Genomic DNA, 21,213 nt, shown 5'->3' on the forward strand with positions numbered 1-21,213 from the left:
CATGTTATATAAATAAAATAGTTCCTAAATAATAAATAACATCTATACAAAAAAACTGACAGCTAAGATTGTACTTACTGATAAAAAACTGAAGCTCAATAAGGCAAGAAAGAAAAACAAATGACCTACAGATCAGAAAGAAAAACATAAAACTGTACCTGTTTGTCCTGACCTATGGTGGTACAGCAGCTAGAGTGTTGACCAGAAACACTGAGGTGGCCAGTTCAAAACCCTGGGCTTGCCGGGTTCAGGCACATAAGAGAAGCAACTACTCTCTTCTCTCTAAAATCAATTAATAAAATATTGGGGGGGGGGGAAGAAAAAAAAAACTGTACCTATTTGCAGAGGACATGGTTAATTATGTAGAAAAATTCAAGGCATCTATAAAAAAACTCCTAGACCTCTTAAGGGAGTTCAGCAAGGTCACAAAATCAATGTACAAAAACCCAGTGTATTTCTCTGAGCTAGCAGTTAACTCATGGAAACTGAAATTAAAAATAGAATATCATTTACAATTACTTTAAAAAAAAAGAAATTAAATACTTAGGTGAAAATGTAACAAAACAGGACTTGTATGCCGAAAACTACAAAGTGCTGATGAAAGAAATCAAAATTCTAAATAAACAGAGAGACACACCATGCTCATGAATTAAAAGATTCAGCATAGTAAAGATACCAGTTCTCCACAGATTGAAATACGATGTAATTACTATACAAACCTTAGGAAGACTTTTTGTAGATTAGGCAAGATTACCCTAAAATTTACACAGAAAGGCTAAGTAATTACAATAGTTACAACAATTTTGGGGGGAAAAAGTGGGAAGAATCACTCTACCTAATTACAAGGCTTATTATATAGCTACAGTAATCAAGACTGTGTGGCTTTGGTAGAGGAATAGAAACAGAACTATGAAACAGCATAGAGAATCTAGAAATATGACCAACGAATTTCAGACAAAGGTGCAAAAGCAGTTCCATGACAACACTTTATACCCACCAGGAGGACTGTAATAAAAAGACATTATAACAGTGTTAGTAAAGATGTGGAGAGACCGGAACCCTCACACACTGAATGTCAAATGGTGCGGTTTGGCAGTTCCCCCAAAAGTGAAAGATAGACCTTGTTTATGACCCAGCAATTCCACACCTAAGTCTATATCCAAGAGAATTGAAAACATATGTCCACACAAAAGCTTGTACATGAATGCTCATAGCAATATTTACCATTATAACCTCAAAGTGGAAACAATCCAAATGTCCATCAACCAATGAATAGATGAATACAATGTGGTATATTATGTGATATTTGAAATAGGATAGAGATAATGGAATATTATCAGGCAATTAAAAAAATGTAATACTGACTCATGTTACAGCACAATGAACCTTGGAAACATTGTGCTAAGTGAAAGAAGCCAGACACGAAAGATCACATATTGTATCATTGCATTTATATGAAATGTTCACAAGAGGCAAATCTGAGACAGAAAAGTAGATTAGTACTTGCCCAAGGCTGGGAAGGCTGGGGGATAGAGAAGAGAGGGACGACTAATAAGTATGGAGGTATTTTAGGGGATGATAAAAATGTTCTAACATTGTGGCGAGGGTTGTACAACTTTGTGAATGTACTAAAAACCACTGAGTTGTATACTTTAAACAGGTAAACTGTATGATGCATGCTAACATCTCAATAAAGCTGATTTCAAACAGTAAACAAAAAAACTAAAGCTTTAAATAAAAGAATTTAATGAATGAAGGGCTGTCTTTTAAACAAATGATGCTAGAGCAACTGGATATCTTTATGCAAAAAAAAAAGAAAGGAAGGAAGGAAGGAAGGAAGGAAGGAAGGAAGGAAGAGAGAGAGAGAGAGAGAGAGAGAGAGAGAGAGAGAGAGAGAGAAAGAAGAGAAATAATGAACCCTCAACCTCACATCTCACACCAGAATTAACTCAAAAGGAACCATAGAAGCCCTGGCCGGTTGGCTCAGCAGTAGAGCATCGGCCTGGCGTGCGGGGGACCCGGGTTCGATTCCCGGCCAGGGCACATAGGAGAAGCGCCCATTTGCTTCTCCACCCTCCACCCCCTCCTTCCTCTCTGTCTCTCTCTTCTCCTCCCGCAGCCAGGGCTCCATTGGAGCAGAGATGGCCTGGGTGCTGGGGATGGCTCCTTGACCTCTGCCCCAGGCGCTAGAGTGGCTCTGGTCGTGGCAGAGCGACGCCCCGGAGGAGCAGAGCGTCTCCCCCTGGTGGGCAGAGCGTCGCCCCTGGTGGGCCTGCCGGGTGGATCCCGGTCGGGCGCATGCGGGAGTCTGACTGTCTCTTCCCGTTTCCAGCTTCAGAAAAATACAAAAAAATAAAAAAAATAAAAAATAAAAAAAAAGGAACCATAGATTTAAAAGGAAAACTATAAAACTTTTAGAAGAAAACATAGGAGAAAACCTTTAGGACCCAAGGATTGATAAAATGTTTTTAGACATAACACTGAAAACATGATCAATCTAAAAAAATTGATAAATTGGACTTGATCAAAATGAGAAAGCATTTAATTTGCAAAAGACACATTAAGAGGCTGAAGCAACAAGCTACAGACTGAGAGAAATCGTTTACAAATTACATACCTGACAAAGGATTCATGTATAGAATCCATGAAGTGCTCCCAAACTCAACAGTGAAAAACTGAAAAAGTCAAAAAGCCCAACTCTCATTGGAAAATGGGCAAAAGACATGAAGAGACATCTCACCAAGGAGGATGCTCCGATGCCAATAAATAAGACGCCCACTCTCACTGGCCATTAGGGAAATGCACATTGAGACCCTGACGAGCTCTCACCTCACACCTGTTATGACAGCTAAATGGAACACAGGGCCAATTTTAAATGCTGGCAGAGTTGCAGAAAAACTGGGTCTCTCATCATGTAGCTACTCTGGGTGATAGCTTGGCAGTTTCTTAGAAATTAACCCTCCACTTTCCATATAACCTAGTCATGAGCTCCCAGGCATTCATCCCGGAGAAATGAAGCCTGTGTCCACCCAGAAGTCTCCGCACAGCTGTTCACAGCAGCTTTGTGTGTAGTAGCCAAGAACTGGAAACAACCAAAATACCCCTCAATAAGTGACTAGTGAAACCAACTGTTATACCTCCATACCATGGAGCACTACTCAGAAATAGACAGGACTGAGCTATCGATACGCACACCTTGGATGGATCTCGAGGACACGAAGATGAGTGAAGATAGACAATCTTCACTCACAAGGTCACATAGAGCAGGGCTCCATTTTTATAACATTCTTAAAATGACAAAATTACATATGTGGGGGGAAGATTAGTGGTTGCCAGGGGTTGGGGATGGGGGGGGGGGGGTGTGTGTGACTATAAAAAAGTATCGAGAAAGATCTTTGTGGTGAAAGAGGTCTGTATCTTGATTGCGATGGTGTTTCCATAATCTACACATGTGCTAAAGTGACTCAGAACTATCCACTGTCACATTCTGGTTTTGATATTGCGCTGTATGATGATGTAACTATTGGGGGAGCTTGGTGACGGGTACATGGAACATTTTTGCAATTTTCTGTAAATATGTAATTATTTCAAAATGTAAAGGAAAATAACTCCAAACCCCTTTCATTTTAGTGATGAGAACTTTCCCCAGGTAGATGCTGACCCTTCTGCCTGGGGGGGGGGGGGCACGTGGAGCAGATCTGAGCCAAGGCCACAGTGAGGAGCCAAGTCCGGCCAGCTCCTCCTGGGTCCTCTGACTCCGGGTGCCCCATAGAGAGAATATGTGACGGTTGTTTTAAGCTGCTGAGTTTTGGAGGATTTGTTTTGCAGCACTGGTGTGACAAGAGCTAACTAATACATGTCCTCTTGCCTCACCTCCTCTCCACAGCTCTAGGAGGATGAATGTCTGTCATTGGTTACTATGGCAGAGACAGCTAGTTGTCCTCCAACATCTGTTCTACCCTTCTGTCACTCCAGAGTAATAGCATCTCTGGTTTTTTATCTGATCATATGGCTATTTGGATTAAGATGACATTTCCAGCCTCTTGTGATTAGTGGCCGTGTAACTAATATCTGACCAATGGGATATAAGGGAAAGTGTCATGTGACAGTTCCTTCTCTGGGAAAGAATAGACATTCACCACTTTTGACCTCCTCTTTCTTAGCCCCTTCGTTCTTCCCATACTTTGGAATGCAGATGTGATGGCTGGAACTCCAGCAGCTATGTTAGTTATGAGGTAGAAGTTACTTTTTTTTTTTTTAAACAGAGACAGAGAAAGATTCAGAGAGAGGGATAGATAGGGACAGACAGACAGGAACACAGAGAGACGAGAAGCATCAATCATCAGCTTTTTGTTGCAACACCTTAGTTGTTCATTGATTGCTTTCTCATATGTGCCTTGACCATGGACCTTCAGCAGACCGAGTAACCTCTTGCTGGAGCCAGCGACCTTGGGCTCAAGCTGGTGAGTTTTGCTCAAACCAGATGAGCCCGCGCTCAAGCTGGTGACCTCGGGGTCTGGAACCTGGGTCCTCCGCATCCCAGTCCGACGCTCTGTCCACTGCGCCACCGCCTGGTCAGACAGAAGCTACCTTTTAAGGATGGCAAAACAACAGAAGAGAAAAAATTAGAGCACCTGTTCACCATGGAGATGCTATACCAGCCCTGGGCTGTTTATATGTGAATTTCCTTTATGCGATAGAGATATGAACTTTTATTTTATGTTTTCTATCTCTCACAACAGAACTTAACCTTTACTTATATAGTGGTTTCTTACCTGGGCTACTTTTTTTCATGAGCTTATCCTGGGCAACTAGCTGTGCTAAGCACTATATGCCTCCTGTTCACTTAATAAGTATTTATTAAGCACTTACTATGTACCAGATAATATGATAATGCTGGGAAGCAATCAGGAACAAGACAGACATGGTCTCTGCCCAAGGACGTTATAGTTGAGGAGAAGGGACAAACAGTAATGAAATGGACACATATGTATAAGCAATTACAATCTACGACAAGTGCCATGAAAGGGAAGCACAGAGCATTTTATGAGCAGATGGCAGGGGCCCTTCTCCAGTAAATCAGGGAAGGCTTCTCAAAGGATGTGACATCACAACTGAGCTCTGGGGAGAAGGGGAAGGGAGAATTGGCTAGTCTAGCTCTCAAGAGCATGGGTTCCGAAGCCAGCCAGTCTGGGTTCAAATCTCACCTCCCTCTTGTCACTGTGTAACCTTGGGCAAGGTCCAAGCTCTCTCTAAGCCTCAGTTTTCTTGTCTGAGAAGAAGTTTAGTTAACAAAAACACTTATACAGCATTTACAAGGTGCCAGGCACTGTTCTAAGAACTCTACAGGTATTAACTCTTTTAATTCTTTCTATAGCTGCCTTAAGGTACAGGTACTATTTTTATCCCCATGTGCAGATGAGTAAACTGAGGCTCAGAAAGAGAAGCAACTTGCCCCAGGTCACACATCTAAGGGGCAGAGCTGGGGTTAGCCCACACAGTCTGACTCCTCAGAGCACTACATTGTGGTGGCGCACAATACTAGCTCTTACTCATGGGGTTATTGTGAGCACAGAATAAGACACTGTCAGTCAAGTACTCGGCATGGTGCCCAATAAATAGTCAGTGCTCAGTGAAGGTTAGCTGTTATAATCATCATCATCATTAATAACTGAGCAAGGGGAGAAAGAGTGTTCTAGGTACAAACGGAGCACCCCCACCAGGGGCCTCTCTGGTCTGGGCTCAGGGTCTCTGTGTGTGTAGCAGAGGCAGAATGGGGTGAGGACTGTACCGCAAGGGAAGCCGTGGGTCATGAACCAGCAGATCCTTCCTTGGCTCAGACTGGCCGGAGGACATGGAGGGAAGTGTCCCGAGGGGCATGAACCACGGGGACTCGGGGCAAGTGGTAAATAGATAGCCCCATCCAAGTCGGCCCTCAGTCCTCTGGGGAAGTGGTTAAGCTCTATTTTTAGAGTCCTAACAACTCATGTATACACACACACACACACACACACACACACACACACACACACACACACACACGTGGCCTGGATCCCAGCCCCTCACACCACACAAAACACCACCTGCCCCTTCAGAAGGTCCTCAGACAGGGAAACATGGTTCTCATTTTCCAGAAGAAACCAACAGGAAGGGGGTAGGGCCTCACCCACAGTCACAGGATGGTTTGGGACTGACCTGGGGGCAAGGCGGCTGCCTGGTGGTGTAGGGGCTATTCGGTGGTCCTTGGAACTGGCAGGTAGGACCCTGCTGAGCCCACATGGAGCTGGGGGCCCAACCCCACCCTCCTGGGGCCCTGCCTTTGTCATGAGTCATTGGTCATCTCTTCTCAGAAACTGGCCATGAGGCAGATGCGGAGGCGGCTTCCTCTTGAGCAGCTGGTTGAGGTTTGGCCTCAGCTCACCTCTTGGGTCACAGTCACAGCCCCGGTCCTCCCTCCTCTGACCCCATGGGAGTGCCCCCTCTCTAGCTGGCCCTGTGCTGAGTATTTACACTATTTATCATCTCACTGAGTTCATGTGAGTCCCATGAGGTGGATTATTACTTCCATTTTATAGATGAGACGACTGAGGCTCGGAGAGGTAAGACTACTTACCACACATCTATACTGAGAACCGAGATTCAACTCAGGACCAAATATCTCTACACACATTGACCCCCGCCATCCCTTGGCCCTGCTTAGAAAAGCCCTGCCCTCGGCCATGGAGAAGCTGCGGTCAGAGTCCCCATCCACGCCACTAACTCTCAGACCGGCTGGAGATGAGGCTGCCTAGAAGTTAGGGTTCGGGGCTCCAGTCCCTGCTCAGTCACAATATGCTCAGTCCATTTCTCTATACTTGAACCTCCTCATTTGTATAATGAACACAGTACTCAGACCTTCTGCAGACCTGTGAGGACTGATGGGGACACATCACGGAGCACCCGTGGCGGGTGTGACTGTAGTTAATATTTTGTATCTGCAACTGTCACTGCCGTCCCCCCGCCAGCAGTGCCCTCGCTCCCAGCCGGCTGAACAGGCCCAGACCAGCCCCACAGCTCACCCCCCACACCCCCCCCAAAAGGGGGCTCCTCCGTGGCCAGAGGCCCAGAGTACCTCCTTCCCCCACCCCGCCTACCCGGCCAAAGGGAGGACAGGCAGACAGATGTTTCCCAGATGTTGCTGATTGTAAGCAAAACAATATCACAGGAGTGCTCCTCCGAGTCCCAGGGGCTGCTGCCTGAGAGCAGAGAGCTCTGAGGAAGAGGCGGATTGGAGAGGGAGCTCAGAGGAGTCCGGTGAGGGTGAGGGGAACAGGGAGGCGTGGGGCCTGAGAATGGAGCTGACCTGCCGCCACGGCCCCACCCCACCCAGCATCCCCCCCCCCCCCCAGGAAAGGGCCTCAGAACCCCGAGGGGCTCTCGGCCCTCCTGAGCTGCTTCTGGAGAGGGTGGTCCCCCTGTTACAGGAGGGAGGCAAGCAGAAACCCAAGAAGGGACCCAAGCACCAGGCAGCCGTTTGGACCTGATGGAGAGTCCTGAGGCCACATCTGCCCCAAGCCAGACCAAGAGGCAGAGTGCAAGGAACTTGACTTGCCTGCAAGAAGGCAGCTGATGTTGGCACAGGCAGGCCAGCACTGAATCTCCGTCCACTGGCATCCAAGCAAGTGGCACTGCTGTGCCCTCTCCCCTTTCCACCTTTCACAAGCTATTTGCCATCTGACCCCAAGTGTGCCCAACTAGGTCAAGACTGGGCAGAGGCATGGAGACAGGCTGTTCTGCCTTAGTCCCTGGAATAGGCTGGCTTTGTCCTCCTGCAAAACTGTTCCTGGAAGGGCAGGGATCTGGAGTCTGAGCTGGAAGGCTCCCTGTCCCCTCTAATAGGGTAAAGCCTGGGCAGGGCAACTGGAGAATGAGCTTTGCCACCTCCCTCTGTCCCAGAAGAATGATGCCGCTACCAGCGGCTCATGCTGAAGGGGCATATAGCCCTGTGCCAGGTCTAAACTTTACACAGCAACGACCTTGCTCAGTCATCACAGCTCTGGGGCAGAGTTTATACGCACAGTTTATAGATGAGGAAACCGAGGCAAAGAAAGGTTACGTGAATGATTCAAAAATTGGCGCTAGTAGTCAGTGGTAGAGCCAGGAGCTGAATTCCAGAGCCTGACTTCTCCCTCACTGGGTGCTGTTTCTCTCCCTTCACCTCAGGCTTCCTACCTGCAGGGTGGGAGGGAGCTGGAATGACTGACCTCGCAGCTCCCAGGTCCCACTGACCGGCCGGCCGGGGTTGCCAGGGGCCCAGAAGCCTGCTCCCGCCTCACCTGTGAGAGGGTGAGAGGAACGGAGACCAGCCCAGCCACGCTGTGCAGGTGAGGGGAGGAGCGCTGTGCCTCACCTGTGAGAGGGTGAGAGGAACCTCACCTGTGAGAGGGTGAGAGGAACGGAGACCAGCCCAGCCACGCTGTGCAGGTGAGGGGAGGAGCGCTGTGCCCAAGCTGCACCCGGACGGGAGCCCAGGGCAGGAGGCTCCGGGCGCCTCTCCTGTCCGCCCTCCAGCAGCTGAGTGTAGCCGAAGCCCCTCTGAGGCCGAGGGACCTGGGTGTGAGTAATGGAAACGAGGCCGTGGGGCCTTCTGAAATGGGAATTCCATCTGCCTGACTTTGTTCTCCTGGACTCTGGTTTCCATGGTAATTTGGGGTGGGAAGGTGGAGCGCATGGAGGGGGGGCTAAATCCCCGGAATAAAGAAAGGGGAGTCTCTTTGTGGGCTGAGTGTCTCCTCCAAGCAGAAGATGTCCTTGTTCCCAAGTAGGAGCACCTCTCTGTCCCTGTCCTTTCTGCCCCCTGAGCCACTGGCGGGCTCTCGGCCAGGGGAGCCCTTCACTGTCACACAGCCACGCAGGGCTCATGGGCCAGGTCCGGAGCCTGGAAGAACAGCCCCCTTCCTGGAGGAGCTCCCATCCTGGTGCTAGGGAAAAGGCCATACACGTACAGAGCTCCTACTGAGTGCTGGCCCCGGGTTAGGCCTCCAGGCACGACCATTTCTCCTTGTGGGGGCACAAGGGGGTGGCCTCGTCCAGTGCGACCAGGGAGGGAAAGCAGGGAGGAGGGTGGCTATACAGCCCTGTGGCCTTTCCATCTCCAAGGCCCCAGTGGGCAGACCTGAACTCAGGACACCAGGCAGCAAACAAGATCCAAGGGGAGTCCAGCCCTCCTGCACCAACCAATCCTGTCTAGTTTTAAGCCAGCCCCGAGCCAGTCCCCAGCCCAGGCCACGCCCTGGCCCTGCCCCGAACCCCGCAGGTTTTGTGTGGCAGCGAGGGAAGCTTTGGCATCAGCGTGGCCTGGGCCCCAGGCTCTCTTCTACCCCTCCAGGAGCGGGGGCCAGGGCCTCCCCTGCCCTGTGGCTTGGGACCAGGCTCTTCCCAGATCTGCATCTCTTGTTAGGCACAGAGGGGGAAGCCTTGCCCAGGGCCACAGGGGGGGCTGTGAACCCTCCTCTTCCCTGTCACCTCCCTAGTTCTTCTGTCCTAAGGGCCTCCGTGAGCCTGTGAGCCTGCTCGCCTGCCAAAGATTCCGGCCCTGTCCACCACCACCAACCAGCCCTGTGACAGCTGAGAGCTCCACCAGAATCTCAGGGTGTGGCAGGGCAGAGAGGTGAGGAAACTTACTAGGGGTCACACAGCCCGTTGGTGGCCAAGGTCTGACTCCATCCTGTAGCTGGTAGAGGACAAGAGACCCAAAGAACACAGCCAGATGGACTTAGACTGAACCCTGTCTCTGCCACTTGCCCACTGTGCGACCTTGGACAAGTCACCTTACCTGCCTGTGTTTCACTCTCCTCATCTGTAACATGGGGCTAGCCCTACCTCCCAGGCTGGCGGCAAAGAGGAGACGGTACGAGGACCCAGCAGGGCAGAGTGCCGGGCACGGGGACAGAGGCTGTCACCGAGCAGCTCTCACAGGCGTATCGTGTCTGTGGCTCCAGGACGGGAGGCAGCTGATGCTTGGAGAGGAGGAGACGCTGGACCAACAGCCCAACTACCCACCCCTCTCAGCCCCAGTCACCCGGGAGAGCCTCTACACCGGAAACACACAGAAAGGGTCAAAAACAAGAAATAACACAGGCCTTTTATTAGCTCCAGACCGGGCTGCTGTGTGATCTGAGGGTGGCATGCTTTCCCGGCGCCCCTAAGGGACCTCCTTCCTGGAGGACGCTGGGTTTCTGCGCGAGGTCAGGCCGTGTCACCTGCCCCTCCAGGCCTCATCAGTCCAGAAGGCCCTGCTGCCCACCCCTGGTGCCCGGGACCGGCCACTCCCCTGACACTGGAAATGACGTCCACCTTTTCTGCAAGGCGGCTTCTCACAAGGCGTTGGTTAAAATATTGCACTTGTAAATTAGGAAAACTGATGAGGCAAACGTTTCCTCGTACAGGAAGACGTGCCAAGCGTCCCACTACTGTTTAAATAAATAAAACTCAAGGCCGGGGTCCGCGCTGCCCGGAGCCCGGGCCACGCCCCTGCCCCTTCAGCCAGTTCTTTAAGGAACTTGGTCAATGCGAGGTCTCCGCGGCCGGGAGCGACCCCTCAGCCAGGGCCCCTGACCTGCGGGGCCCTTGGGCCCCCTTGTACCGAGGCAGTGGGGACCCAACGGGGCCAGTCCGTCTCTCCTCCATTGGCCTGGGCCTCTCTTGGTCCAAGCCTCTCATCCAAATGTCCATCTGTCTGTCCGGAGACGCAGCCTCTGGGGACTTGGTTGCCCCCTCCGTCACAGGGGAGAAGGGTATGAGGGAGGGGGCCCAGCCCTCCTCGTGTGAACACTGAACTCTACCCTGGTGGCCCCTAAAGTGGAGGGCTCATCTTCTTCTGATTAATGAGGTCCAGGTAGAGGTCAGAGCGGAGGAAGCGTGGGTACGAGTCCTTTTCCATGAGCCCGAAGATGCGCTTCTGCGCCAGGTCGAAGCAGCCCCGCGTGACGCTCTGCAGGTTGTCCTTGGTGTGCTCCCGTGTGTACGAGTCCAGGTTTACCTTCAGGGGCAGAGGTGACACGGTCAGGGCTGCCCACATGGGGCTGACCCTCGGAACCGGGGCCAGGGACCCCTCCAGCCTCTCAACCTCCAAGGCCCTCTGCTCCACATCTTGAGGTTCAGAGTGGAGGCCATCGGGTCAGCAGATTCAAGCCCTAGCTCGGCCACTTACTGTAGGGCCTGAAAACACCACCTCTAGGGTCAGGCCGCCCAGGTTCGAATCCCAGCAGTGCCACACCTAGGTGTATGGCAAATCACTTAAGTGCCCTGAGCCTCGGTTATCTTAGCTATAGATTACGAATAATAGTACATTCTTCAAAGAGTTGTACAAATTAAACAAGCTCATCTGTATTAAATAGATAGGGATTAAATAATAGTTCACCCCTGTGACTCTGTTCACAGAGCTTACACACAGTAAGCACTCAATAGATGTCAGCTACGACAATTAGGCTCTCCAACCAAGACTGTCTCTCATTTTAAAAATAAAGATGATATTAAAACCTATTTTACAGGTTGTCATGAGGGTTAAATACAAGAGCTCATTCACAAAGGGCTTAGCAACTCGACAGAGGCCTTGCATGTTATCAGTGGCATTCAGTTCCTTCCGGGGCCCCAGCTCCCTTCCTCTTCACCCGGGGCACACAGTCCCTAAGACTCACTGCCCTCTTCCCTTCCTGATCTCCTCCTTGAGGTGGCCAGGTGCCACCAATCACTAAGAGGCCATGGGGCATGGGGACGGGGCTGAAGGCCCAGCCCGAGGACCTACCTCCTTGCAGGACTGGATTGCAATGTACTCGGCAAAGATCTTCTTGGCCTTGGCTGCCATCTTGGACTGGGACTTGACCTTCTTAAAGTCCTCACACGCCAGCCAGAATTCCAGGTTCTCCTCACTAAACTCAGTGCGGAGGAAGGCCTGGAACACTGCTAACCCATCTGTGAGGAGAAGCCCAGATCGTGGGTGAGAGGCAGAACCAGCCCCTCCTGCCCTCGGGCCCCCAGACTACCCTCCTGGGCAGTTAGGACACAGAGCCTGGATGTGTTTAGTCAGAAGCTCCCGGGAGCCAGCTGCCCTGGGATGTGGTCCCACCCCTGCCATTGCCGCTCTGTGGGCCTTAGCCAGGTCTCTCCCCCATTTGGGCCTCAGTTTCCTCATCATGAGCCAGTCTCCTGGAGCCCTGAGAGGATCAGAGGGGATCCTGCCCATGAGGTGACAGGCACATTTGGCCCAGTGCAAGCCCTCGGTACATGGAAATGTTTATTGTTATTCTGGGAAAATGGGTCTGAGCACACAGGTCCCAAAGGCCTCTAGCAGGCAGTGCCAGCTCCCATGGACAGGGAGCGGCTGGCAGAAGCTGGCTGCAAGTCCAGGCTAAGGGCCTCTGCCAGGCTCAGCCTCTCCCAACAGGGCCACCTGGCTGGGCCCAGGAAAGAGGGAAAGGTTACTTCTCTGGGATTGATCACAGCCTCTGGTCTAGGAGAGGAGGATGAGAGGGAGGGAGAGAGAGAGCCCAGGGAGGGGACATGCCACTGGCCCCCACTTACATTTGTGAAGCAGCAGCTTCTCCAAGGACTCGCCCCACTTGAGGGCTTCCTCCGAGGTGGGCCTGGGGGAGAGGGAAGGAGTACGGTAAGGGCACCGTGAGGCCCCGAAAAGCGGGGTGTCTGGGTCTAGGCCGCCTCTGTTAGCTGCCCTTGGCCCAGGCAGTGGCTGATCCTGGCTGGGGAGCCCAGGAGGGCCCATCTCCTTTCTTGGGGCCAGCATTACTTCTAGTCCCCACCCCACCCTGCCTGGCCTTCCTTCCCAGCGCAGCTCTGCCCCCTGAGGGCTGCTGCTTGCAGGTACCAGGCTCCCTCTGTCAGAGCCTCCATCCAACCCAGAGCTGGATCAAGCCAGCAACTCCCCTTCCCACTTAACCCCTCCACCGGGCCTGCTCCCCCACCCCGGGGGATCAAGGAGAGCAGGAGGGGTCCTGGGGTGCCAGGGAGGACCTACTTGAATGACTTCATCACTTTGTCTGCCTTGCCCGCTGGCTGGGCCCCGGGGGACTCGTTCCTTCGCCTGAAGATGCCCAACTTGTTCTTCATGTCCTTGGCTCTGAGGGCAGAAGCAGAGAAGGGAGGTGGTCAGCCTGGCACACTCGGCCCCTGCAAATTCAAGGTGCGGAGGCTGCGGGCCGGGGCGAGGGCCACCTACTCCTTCATCGTGTGCCGCCTCTGCAGGTTCCCGTTGCGCGTGAGGTACATGCCTCGGAGCATCTCCGTCGGGCCCCCCACCTCGGGCCCCAGGAAGGTCTGCAGGGAGCACTCCCAGTTCCTGCTCCCCACACTGTCCTGAGGAGCAGGCAGGCAGCAGTGGGGCAGGATGCAGCCGAGTGCGCTCGCTGAGATTCCAGCCTTACAACTGGACTCCCAGGCACAGGCTGGGCTGGGACTCAGACAGGAGGAGCCAGGAAATGGGAGGGATCAGGACAGGGAACAGGAAAAAAATCCCTGCCGGCCAACCGGGAGAGGGAGCCCGTGAAAGGGGCATGTGTCTGTAAGCAGCGGCCTCTGGGGCCCGCCCAGGCAGGAAGCCAGACCCAGTTATTTGTGACTGGCCTCCCCCATTACCATGGCAGCGCTGGGGGGGCTAAGGAGGAGAAAACAAGTCAGCAAATTGCTGGAAGGGAAGAAGGAAAGGAGGGGAGGCTCGCACACCAAGGCAGGACTGGCTATTTTTAGCCAAGAACTATTTTTGGCCTTGCCATGCCCCCCAGGCTGCAGATTTCAGCACTGAGCAAAGCTGCTGGCAGGAAAGGGGTTAAATGTCCTGTGCTCCTGTTCGCCTGCGCCCGCCCCCCCTCGTCTCGAGCCCCCTACTCTGGGCACCTCCTGGTCCAGCCCCGCCAGCTGGCCTCTCAGCCTCACTCCCTGGCTTTGGATATATACCCTCGAGGGGACAGGCAGGAGGCACCAAATGGCTTGGGACAACTTTAAGCTGAAATAACTTCAGAAGTACAAGTCCTACAAAACTTTCAAAAACATGTTTTGAAAATCTAGTTATTTCATTTTTAAGACATTTAGTTTTGTGATTTTTGAAGAATACATTTTTTTGTTTTAATTTTTGGTCTCCGTCTTTCTAATTAAAGATGAAAAATGCTGACTGAAACCAAAAGTTTAACATGTGTGATCTGAATCACAGAACTAAATAAGTGTAAAAGAAATGTCAATAATTCAACTTAGAAATGTGTTTTGTAAGTCTGTAACATTTATTCTCTGAAGTTATTCAACCTTCAAACGGCACTATGACCTATGGGACACCCTGTGTAATTGAGGGAAGTGGTGCCCAGTGGAGGTTAAAAGTGAGAATCTGAAGCCACACAGCCCAGGGTTCAAATCCCAGCTCCAGCAGCAACCAACTGTGTGCCCTTTGTCAAGTTACCTCACCTCTCTGAATGTCCACTGTTCTTATCTGTTCAGCAGGCCCGATAAAGGTACTTACCTTCTGCTGGGCTGCTTCAAGGCAAGGGGGAAGTGCCCGTAAAGCTTTAGCACAGTGCCCGGGGCAGGACTGCTCAGGCTTAGGAGCTGAGGCCCACGTGCCTCCTGAGGGTCTGGGGCAGCTGCCCAGGGATGGAGACCCTACTCTAGGTTCCAAGTCAGTGAGATACGGCCAAGGAGTCTAGGGACTGGCAACCCTCTGGGCGAGGCCTGGGGTGCTCAGAACGCCCTGGCGTGGCTGGGAGAGAGAGCACCGCTTCCTGGGCACGGTGCTCTGAGAGTCCCTGCTGCAGGCCCACCATCCAGGTGAGCACACAGAAGCCCGGTGGGGGTGGGGGTGGGGGGTTTCTGAGGTCCAGCCTTGAGGGGCTTCTGACTGGCTCAGAGCCCAGTGTTTCTCTGGGGCTGGCCCAGCCAAGCCTTTCCTCCCAGAGGCACAGCTGGGCAGACCAACAGCTGCAGGGCGCAACTGGAGAGGTCCTTGGAAGTCCCCAACTGGCACACAGACAACTTGAGAAAGATGGCAGAAGTCAGAGGACAGAACAGGGACTCACAAGAAGCTAAAGGAGCACTTGCGTCCAGTCAGAGCCATGACAGAGGGCATGCATGGCCCCTGGGCTCAAAGGCGACTTAGCACGGCAGCTGCGGACTTCCTTTAGTGTGCTCTGAAGAATACATGTATGTATGTGCATGTGTGTGCGCGTGTGAATGTGTGTGTATATATGCATATGTGTGTGTATGTCATGTATTTTTTTAGAGCCAGCATGCCAGGTTTCAGATCCTAACTCTACCACTTACTTCTTATGTGACCTTAGACAAGTAACTTTTTTCTGCCTCATTTTATTTGTAGAGTAAGTAAGAAAAAAAAAAGTGAAATAAAAATAATGGCAAAAATTAAGCTAGATAATATATGTAATACGCATAGAACAGTATCTAGCACAAATATGATTTATATTATTATCCCAGATTGTAAGAGTCCTCAAATAAACTCTTAAGAATGTGACCTTGGGCATTCAAAAGGTAATGCCCACCCTGAAAGGAGGCTAGAGTTGGTGGCCCAGGGCAGCTGCAGCACCCCGGTCAAAGCCCTCCACTGCTCCACCCCGGGAGCCCGCCCACAGCAGCTCTGGCCTGGACCGTGGGGTTGGTGCAAAGGACTACTTTTGTTTGTAAGTTTTATCGTCCCTAGAAAGTGTGATTGTTCCCTGCTGCAGGGAGCAGGGAATGGTGAGCACCCCAGAACTTAGAGGAGAGAAGGACCCCCTCTAGGTGCCACCATGAGTCTCTCTGCCTCCTTCCCTGTTCCTCTCTGCAGTGGCCAGGGGCCCAGGCCTGGGAGCACAAGGCGACCCAAGGAGAGTCACTACACACCCTGTTAATTGACACTTCTACCAAACCCCAAAATGAAAGTGTAATGGACACTGAGCATGACCAAAAAGGCTTGAGGAACATGGGATATGCTATCTGGTCCAGCAGCACCCTCTCCTGGCAATGTCCGAGACTGTCAGCAATCAAGAGCCAAGAGGAAAAAGAGAAACCTTATGAACTGCCTGTTCAGCCCTTTCTCAAAGGGAGCAAGGAATTTGTCGAGGTCACTCAGACACTACTCGTCTCAGAGGCTGGGCCAGAGCCGTGGCAACCTGGCTGGCTGTCTCTGCTTGCTTTCCTCTGGCTTCCAGGCACAGAATCAGCACCTTGCCTCATGCTATGTAGATGCTGAGGGCAGTGCCAGATACTGAGAACCCTGGGGACCCCACCCTGGGGCCGCTGCTAAGTCCCAAGATCCTGCTGTTCGCTGGTGTCTGCCTGGGGTAGCCCCTTCTCCCCGCCGGTACCCCTGCAGGAGGAAGAGGGGTGCCAGGAGCCACCCTGATCGCTAGGGGAGGGCCAGGGAGCTTTCCAACATACAGGTTTTTGCTCTTTCTCTTCCGGGAGCCTTCGTCATCGTCCCCCACCGTGTCAGGCCCACTCATCTGCAGAGAAAAGACAAATATGTTGGAACCTGGGCATCCAGGGACTGCTGCCTGAGTGGAGACTTAGAGATCCAGTGGCTCCTGAGAAACATTCCCCTCCCGTTTCCCCTAAAGCTCCTACCCCTCACAGACAGGTGAGGGAGGGAGACCCCGCTCCTGGAAACAGCCTGTCCAACGGAGGCAACTGGCTTGGAAGCGCCTCTACCCAAAGGGGTCTCCCCCTAGTGCACCTAGGGTCTGGCGCTGTGTAAAGTGAATTATTACCCAGGCCCGAAAGCACCTCTCTTGACTTAAAACTTCACATGGCTCCCCAGTGCCCTCGGGTTAATATCCAAACTGCATAACATGGAATACAGGGTCTACCATCTTGGGATCTGAGCAGAAAGTTCCTTTTTAACATCAGTACAACTCCTTCAGTTATTTCTCCAGTCTGACTCCTATTCCAGCAACCTCCCCGACCTGCTCTCCGGCCAAACAGAATGTCTACACCTGCCGTGACCCCTTATTTCAGGCCTTTGCACGTGCTACTCCTTCCACGGGGGATGCCTTGTGGCGCTCCCACCTTCCTCTCCTCCTAAGACCCAGCCCCGGGAAAGACCGAGACCTCGGGAAAGCTGCTTAAGTGCCTCCTCATCTGCGAGACCCTCCCTGATCTCTACATCCAGTTTGTGTCCCTTTACCTACGTTAAGGTCCCCACTATACCCAAAATGGCTTGTTCCAAATATGTCTCCTCCGAGCAAGGCCTCTGTCGGCCTTCACCTCTGTCTGGGTCACCTTCACTGGGCCTAGTACACATGAGGATCCAATAAACATGTGTCGAATGAATGAATGAATCAAGAGAGAGGAAAAAGAATCAGACTGGGAGTGGTGCATCTTGAGGCTCTTGCTGCTTGATTCAGGGCCTGCAGCTCTATCCCCAGGCTCACAGGCTCCACCCACTCCCCCCCTTCTTGTCTGCACGGTGCCCCCTCCTGGAATGCCCTCTCCTCTTCCCCTCAGTCTCCACCTCCCCCCCAGTCCAACACTCCTCCAGACCATGCCGGACTCCCACCCTCTCTCCTGGGGCCTCCCTCTGTCTCCCTCGCCCTGCCTGTGCTTGCCGGTCCTTCCCCAGGAGGAATTCAGGGCCCCAGCTGTGCCACCCAGAGCAGAAGCCCAGGAAATGCTCTGAGATTGCAGAGGAGCTACAGAGCAAGGAGGGACAGGCTTGAACACTATGTCCCAAGAGAAGACAGAAGGCCACCAGGTATGGCTTTCAGCTCTGAAGCCTCATGAACCCCACCCGGGGTGTCGTTTCCTCATTTGTAAAGTAAAGATGGGGTAAGCCAGTAGTTTGCAACCACTGGTCCACGAAAGAGTTAACCCTCCTGATGTTTGTTGTATGAAGATGGGCTAAGCCTTAAGATACTGTTAATTCTGGAAAGAAAAGTAATCCCGAGATATCCAGCAGGAGGAGCTGCTAGCTTCAGTGAAACACCCATCTATCGATGGATAGATGAACTGATGGATGGATGGATGAAGGGTGGCATCATTTATAAAACTTGTACTATAGGCTAGACCCTGGAATGTGTATTATTCAGATACTATCTCATTAATCTTCAGAGTAAGTCCATAAAGTAAACAGAGGCTCAGAGAATTTACGTCACTTGGCCAAGGATACTCTGCATTTAACTGAAAGCTGGAATCTAGGTCTAACTGAAGTCGAGCCATGTGTCTCTCCGCCAGAGGATGCTGCTACTCAGATGCAAGGACAGAGCACAGTTTGAATGTTTTCAGTGAAAGACTCAGGGGAAATGCGCCTCCTTCCTGAGAATGCTGCCCCACCAAGGTTGTAAACACGTGTGTGTACGTGCACACACAGGCACACACCCGGCTGTAATGTGAGATTCCAGGGCTCAGTTTGCAGCCAGACCTGGGTATCGACCCTACTTCCACTGACTTCGGAGACGTTTCCCAGCCTCTCAGCTTCGGCTTCTTTAGTTCTAACATAAGATATGACAATGACCATACCCCCCCCCCATTAGAATATACATTAGGAAAAGTCTGGGCCCCTGAGGCCCAAGCCTGGCACACAGGGCACCCTCACTGAGCAGGGCTATCGGTGTTCCTTGCCCAGTGCGTGTTACTGCTGTCACCTACTGAACATTCAGGCTGTGGTCCCGCTGGCCTGGGCAGTGCCCGAAGCCCCCACCCGTGGGAAAGGGCCTTGGGCCCGCACTTCCTCCCATTCTAACCTCAGCTTCCGCACTTTATCAGCACCACACAATGGGCCTGGGGACCACTCCCACCCGCCCACCACGCCAGTCTCTGCACTGATGGGAAATGGGCTCTTCCTTCCACTGCGGGGAGGGGGTCATCTTCGGCAGGGACCAGCCCACGTCAACTGCCCCTCAGAGGGGCCGGGCAGCACTGGCCCTGGGAGTCAGCCCCCAAAGCACCCAGGGAAGCCTAGATGCCAACAGGTGGCCTGCGGGCCAGAAAGAGAAGGAGCTAAGATGGAAAGTTAGGATCTGATTTGCAGCCCAGAGTGGCTCCTTGCTGCTTTCTCCTGGAGCTGCGGCAAGGCCAGCCCAGGGCCCGGCACACAGAGGGACTCTCCCTCCTCCTCTGCCCCCCACTGTCCCCAAGCCAGGGGACCCTCCTGCTGAGTGCTCCTGAAGGCCAGCCCCAAACCACCTCCCTTCCCTCCAGGCAGGGACCCCTGGGGCCTGCCCACCCCACCCAGCCACTGCCAGGGACTGAGAGCTCACTGCCTCTTGGAATAGTAATTATAATTTTTATTGTAATTAGAACTATAATCATAGTCCTGGTTAAGAGTGCAGATTCTAAGCGGCCTGGATTGGAGTCCCAGCTCAGTCATTTATTAGCTAACAGACCTTAGCCAAGTGTCATCCCTTCTCTGTGCCTTGGTTTCTTTATTTGTAAGACGAGGATGGTAATTAGACCCGCCTTGCAGGGCTGTTATGAGGACTGATTAAGTTAACACACGTGCGGTGCTCAGCGCGGTGCCTGTCTGTGGACGTGCTCAGTAACTATATCTGAACCACTGTACTTATTGCTGTCACTTGTTGAGCACTCAATGTCGCAGGCACCGAAGCTAAACTTTACCTAATTTAATCTTCACAGCAACGATAAGAACTATTTGCTGTTATTTCTCCCAGTTTACAGGTGAAGAAACTGAGGCCCAGAGCAGTTCAGCTACTTGCAGGGGCTCCCGGAGCTGGCCAGCCACAGAATTTCAGGCCCAGGCCCAGAGCACCATGCTGAGGGCTCCCCTGTGAGCAGCCTCACCTGGTTCCCCCAACTGGTCCTGACCGACGGCTTGGGCCATGTGCGCAGCCCGGAACTTGTTTGTTTAGACATAGGTAATAATTTTTTTCTTTGGGCTTTTCTTCAATAGGAGGCTGGAAAGCCTCTTAGGGGCCCTTGTCTTCTGACTCCCGGCCTGGGGGGGGGGGGGAGTTCAGTGAGGCAGGGCTGTCCTCCTGCACTGACAGCCGCTGCACAAGCCAGTCCCCTGCAGGAGGGGACAAGGAGGCATGGCCAGGGAGGGCCCCAGCCTCTGTCTCCTCACTGTCAAAGGGTGACCTGAGACTCTGGGCTGAACCAGACTGGGGTGGGCTCGGTGGCAGCACCCTGGGCCCAGACACAGACCCTCTCGGGGCTTCCCTGGCCCCCAGGAAAAGGTCAGGCACAGGCCTACAGATCCGCCCTGCATGGCCTCCCGGGAACAGCTGGCAGGGCCAGGGTCTGGCAGCAGAGGGCGCTGTGAGACAGCTCAACGCAGCACAAGGCGCAGACCCGGGCGTGACTGGCCGGTGGGGCTCTTCTCTCTGACTTTCATGAGGCCCACCTGTAAGCTGGCGGTAGCCAAGCAGACCACCTCTCAGGTCCAGCTGGTGTGGACACTCGCACTCACAGCAGAAATCACTCGGGGCCCAAGAGGGCAGGATGACAGGTGGGGTATGGTCAATGTAGGAGCTGTGGCCTGGTGACAGGCAGCTGGTGCTCCAGGCAGCCTCAGCTTAGCCACACAGTTGCACAGTGACCGGCCGGAGGCCGCACCAGCTCTTTCTGGCCATCCTAGGTCTCGTGTCGCCACAGGATCAGAGCCATGGGCACCGAGCTTTCTACGTACAGCAACCTTCCTGAATTCCCGGTCAACTCCACGCAGATTCAAGTCTTCACATGTTATAAGAGAAAACTAAAGCTCAGAGAAAGATGTCATATGACCGAGGTCTCAGGACCAGGCAGGGGAAAGCAAAGCTGAGGTGTGACCCCGGACTGTCCGGTGCCACAGCCAGGAGGCTTCCCCCTCTCTTCCTCACCTCTTGCCTAGAACTGCCTGCAAACAGCGGCCTGTCGGCATCCACGGACCCTCCCAGGAAGGCCAGGCCTAAGCCAGGAAGATGGAAGTCACAGGGGAACAGCTGCCATCCCCGTCTCTGCCCTTCACCAGCGTGAGGTGCGCAGGGCCTGGGTGGAGCCAGAGGACTGGCCAGGGGTGAGGCCACTGCCCAGCTGGACTCGCTATGCGGCCTATGACAAACCATTTCTCCCTCGGCCGCAGGCCCCACTGTAAGATGGGCGCGGCGCTGTGAAAGCTAGGACAGGAGCTGCGGGCACCTGGCGAGTGCTGGGGTGACTATTCCTCCTCTTGCTGCCGCTCTCTCCTCCCCCTTCCCATGGTCAACGTGATTCCCATTTATGGAACAGCCACCAGGTGCTGAATGCCAGGCC

The 21,213-nt window shown here is 52.8% G+C and overlaps 1 protein-coding gene across 6 annotated transcripts in view; it reads right to left on the reverse strand.

Annotated features, from left to right (window-relative positions):
- Positions 1-10,104: 10,104 nt before the first annotated feature.
- Positions 10,105-21,213, reverse strand: part of RGS3 (regulator of G protein signaling 3) — a 121,172-nt gene continuing 110,063 nt past the window's right edge. For 5 of the 6 annotated variants that reach the window (XM_066367364.1, XM_066367365.1, XM_066367367.1 and 2 more), the window contains 5 exons: positions 16,408-16,472; positions 13,013-13,114; positions 12,562-12,623; positions 11,786-11,952; positions 10,105-11,020 (listed from right to left, as the gene is read on the reverse strand). In XM_066367364.1, the coding sequence (XP_066223461.1) occupies positions 10,835-11,020; positions 11,786-11,952; positions 12,562-12,623; positions 13,013-13,114; positions 16,408-16,472 (582 nt within the window). In that variant the 3' untranslated portion in view covers positions 10,105-10,834. Of the gene's footprint in view, positions 11,021-11,785; positions 11,953-12,561; positions 12,624-13,012; positions 13,115-13,213; positions 13,621-16,407; positions 16,473-21,213 lie in introns of those variants that run through there. The other variant, XM_066367371.1, reaches the window with a different exon arrangement.

The sequence above is a fragment of the Saccopteryx leptura genome, chromosome 2, assembly GCF_036850995.1.
Source record: "Saccopteryx leptura isolate mSacLep1 chromosome 2, mSacLep1_pri_phased_curated, whole genome shotgun sequence".
Classification (NCBI taxonomy): Eukaryota; Metazoa; Chordata; class Mammalia; order Chiroptera; family Emballonuridae; genus Saccopteryx; species Saccopteryx leptura.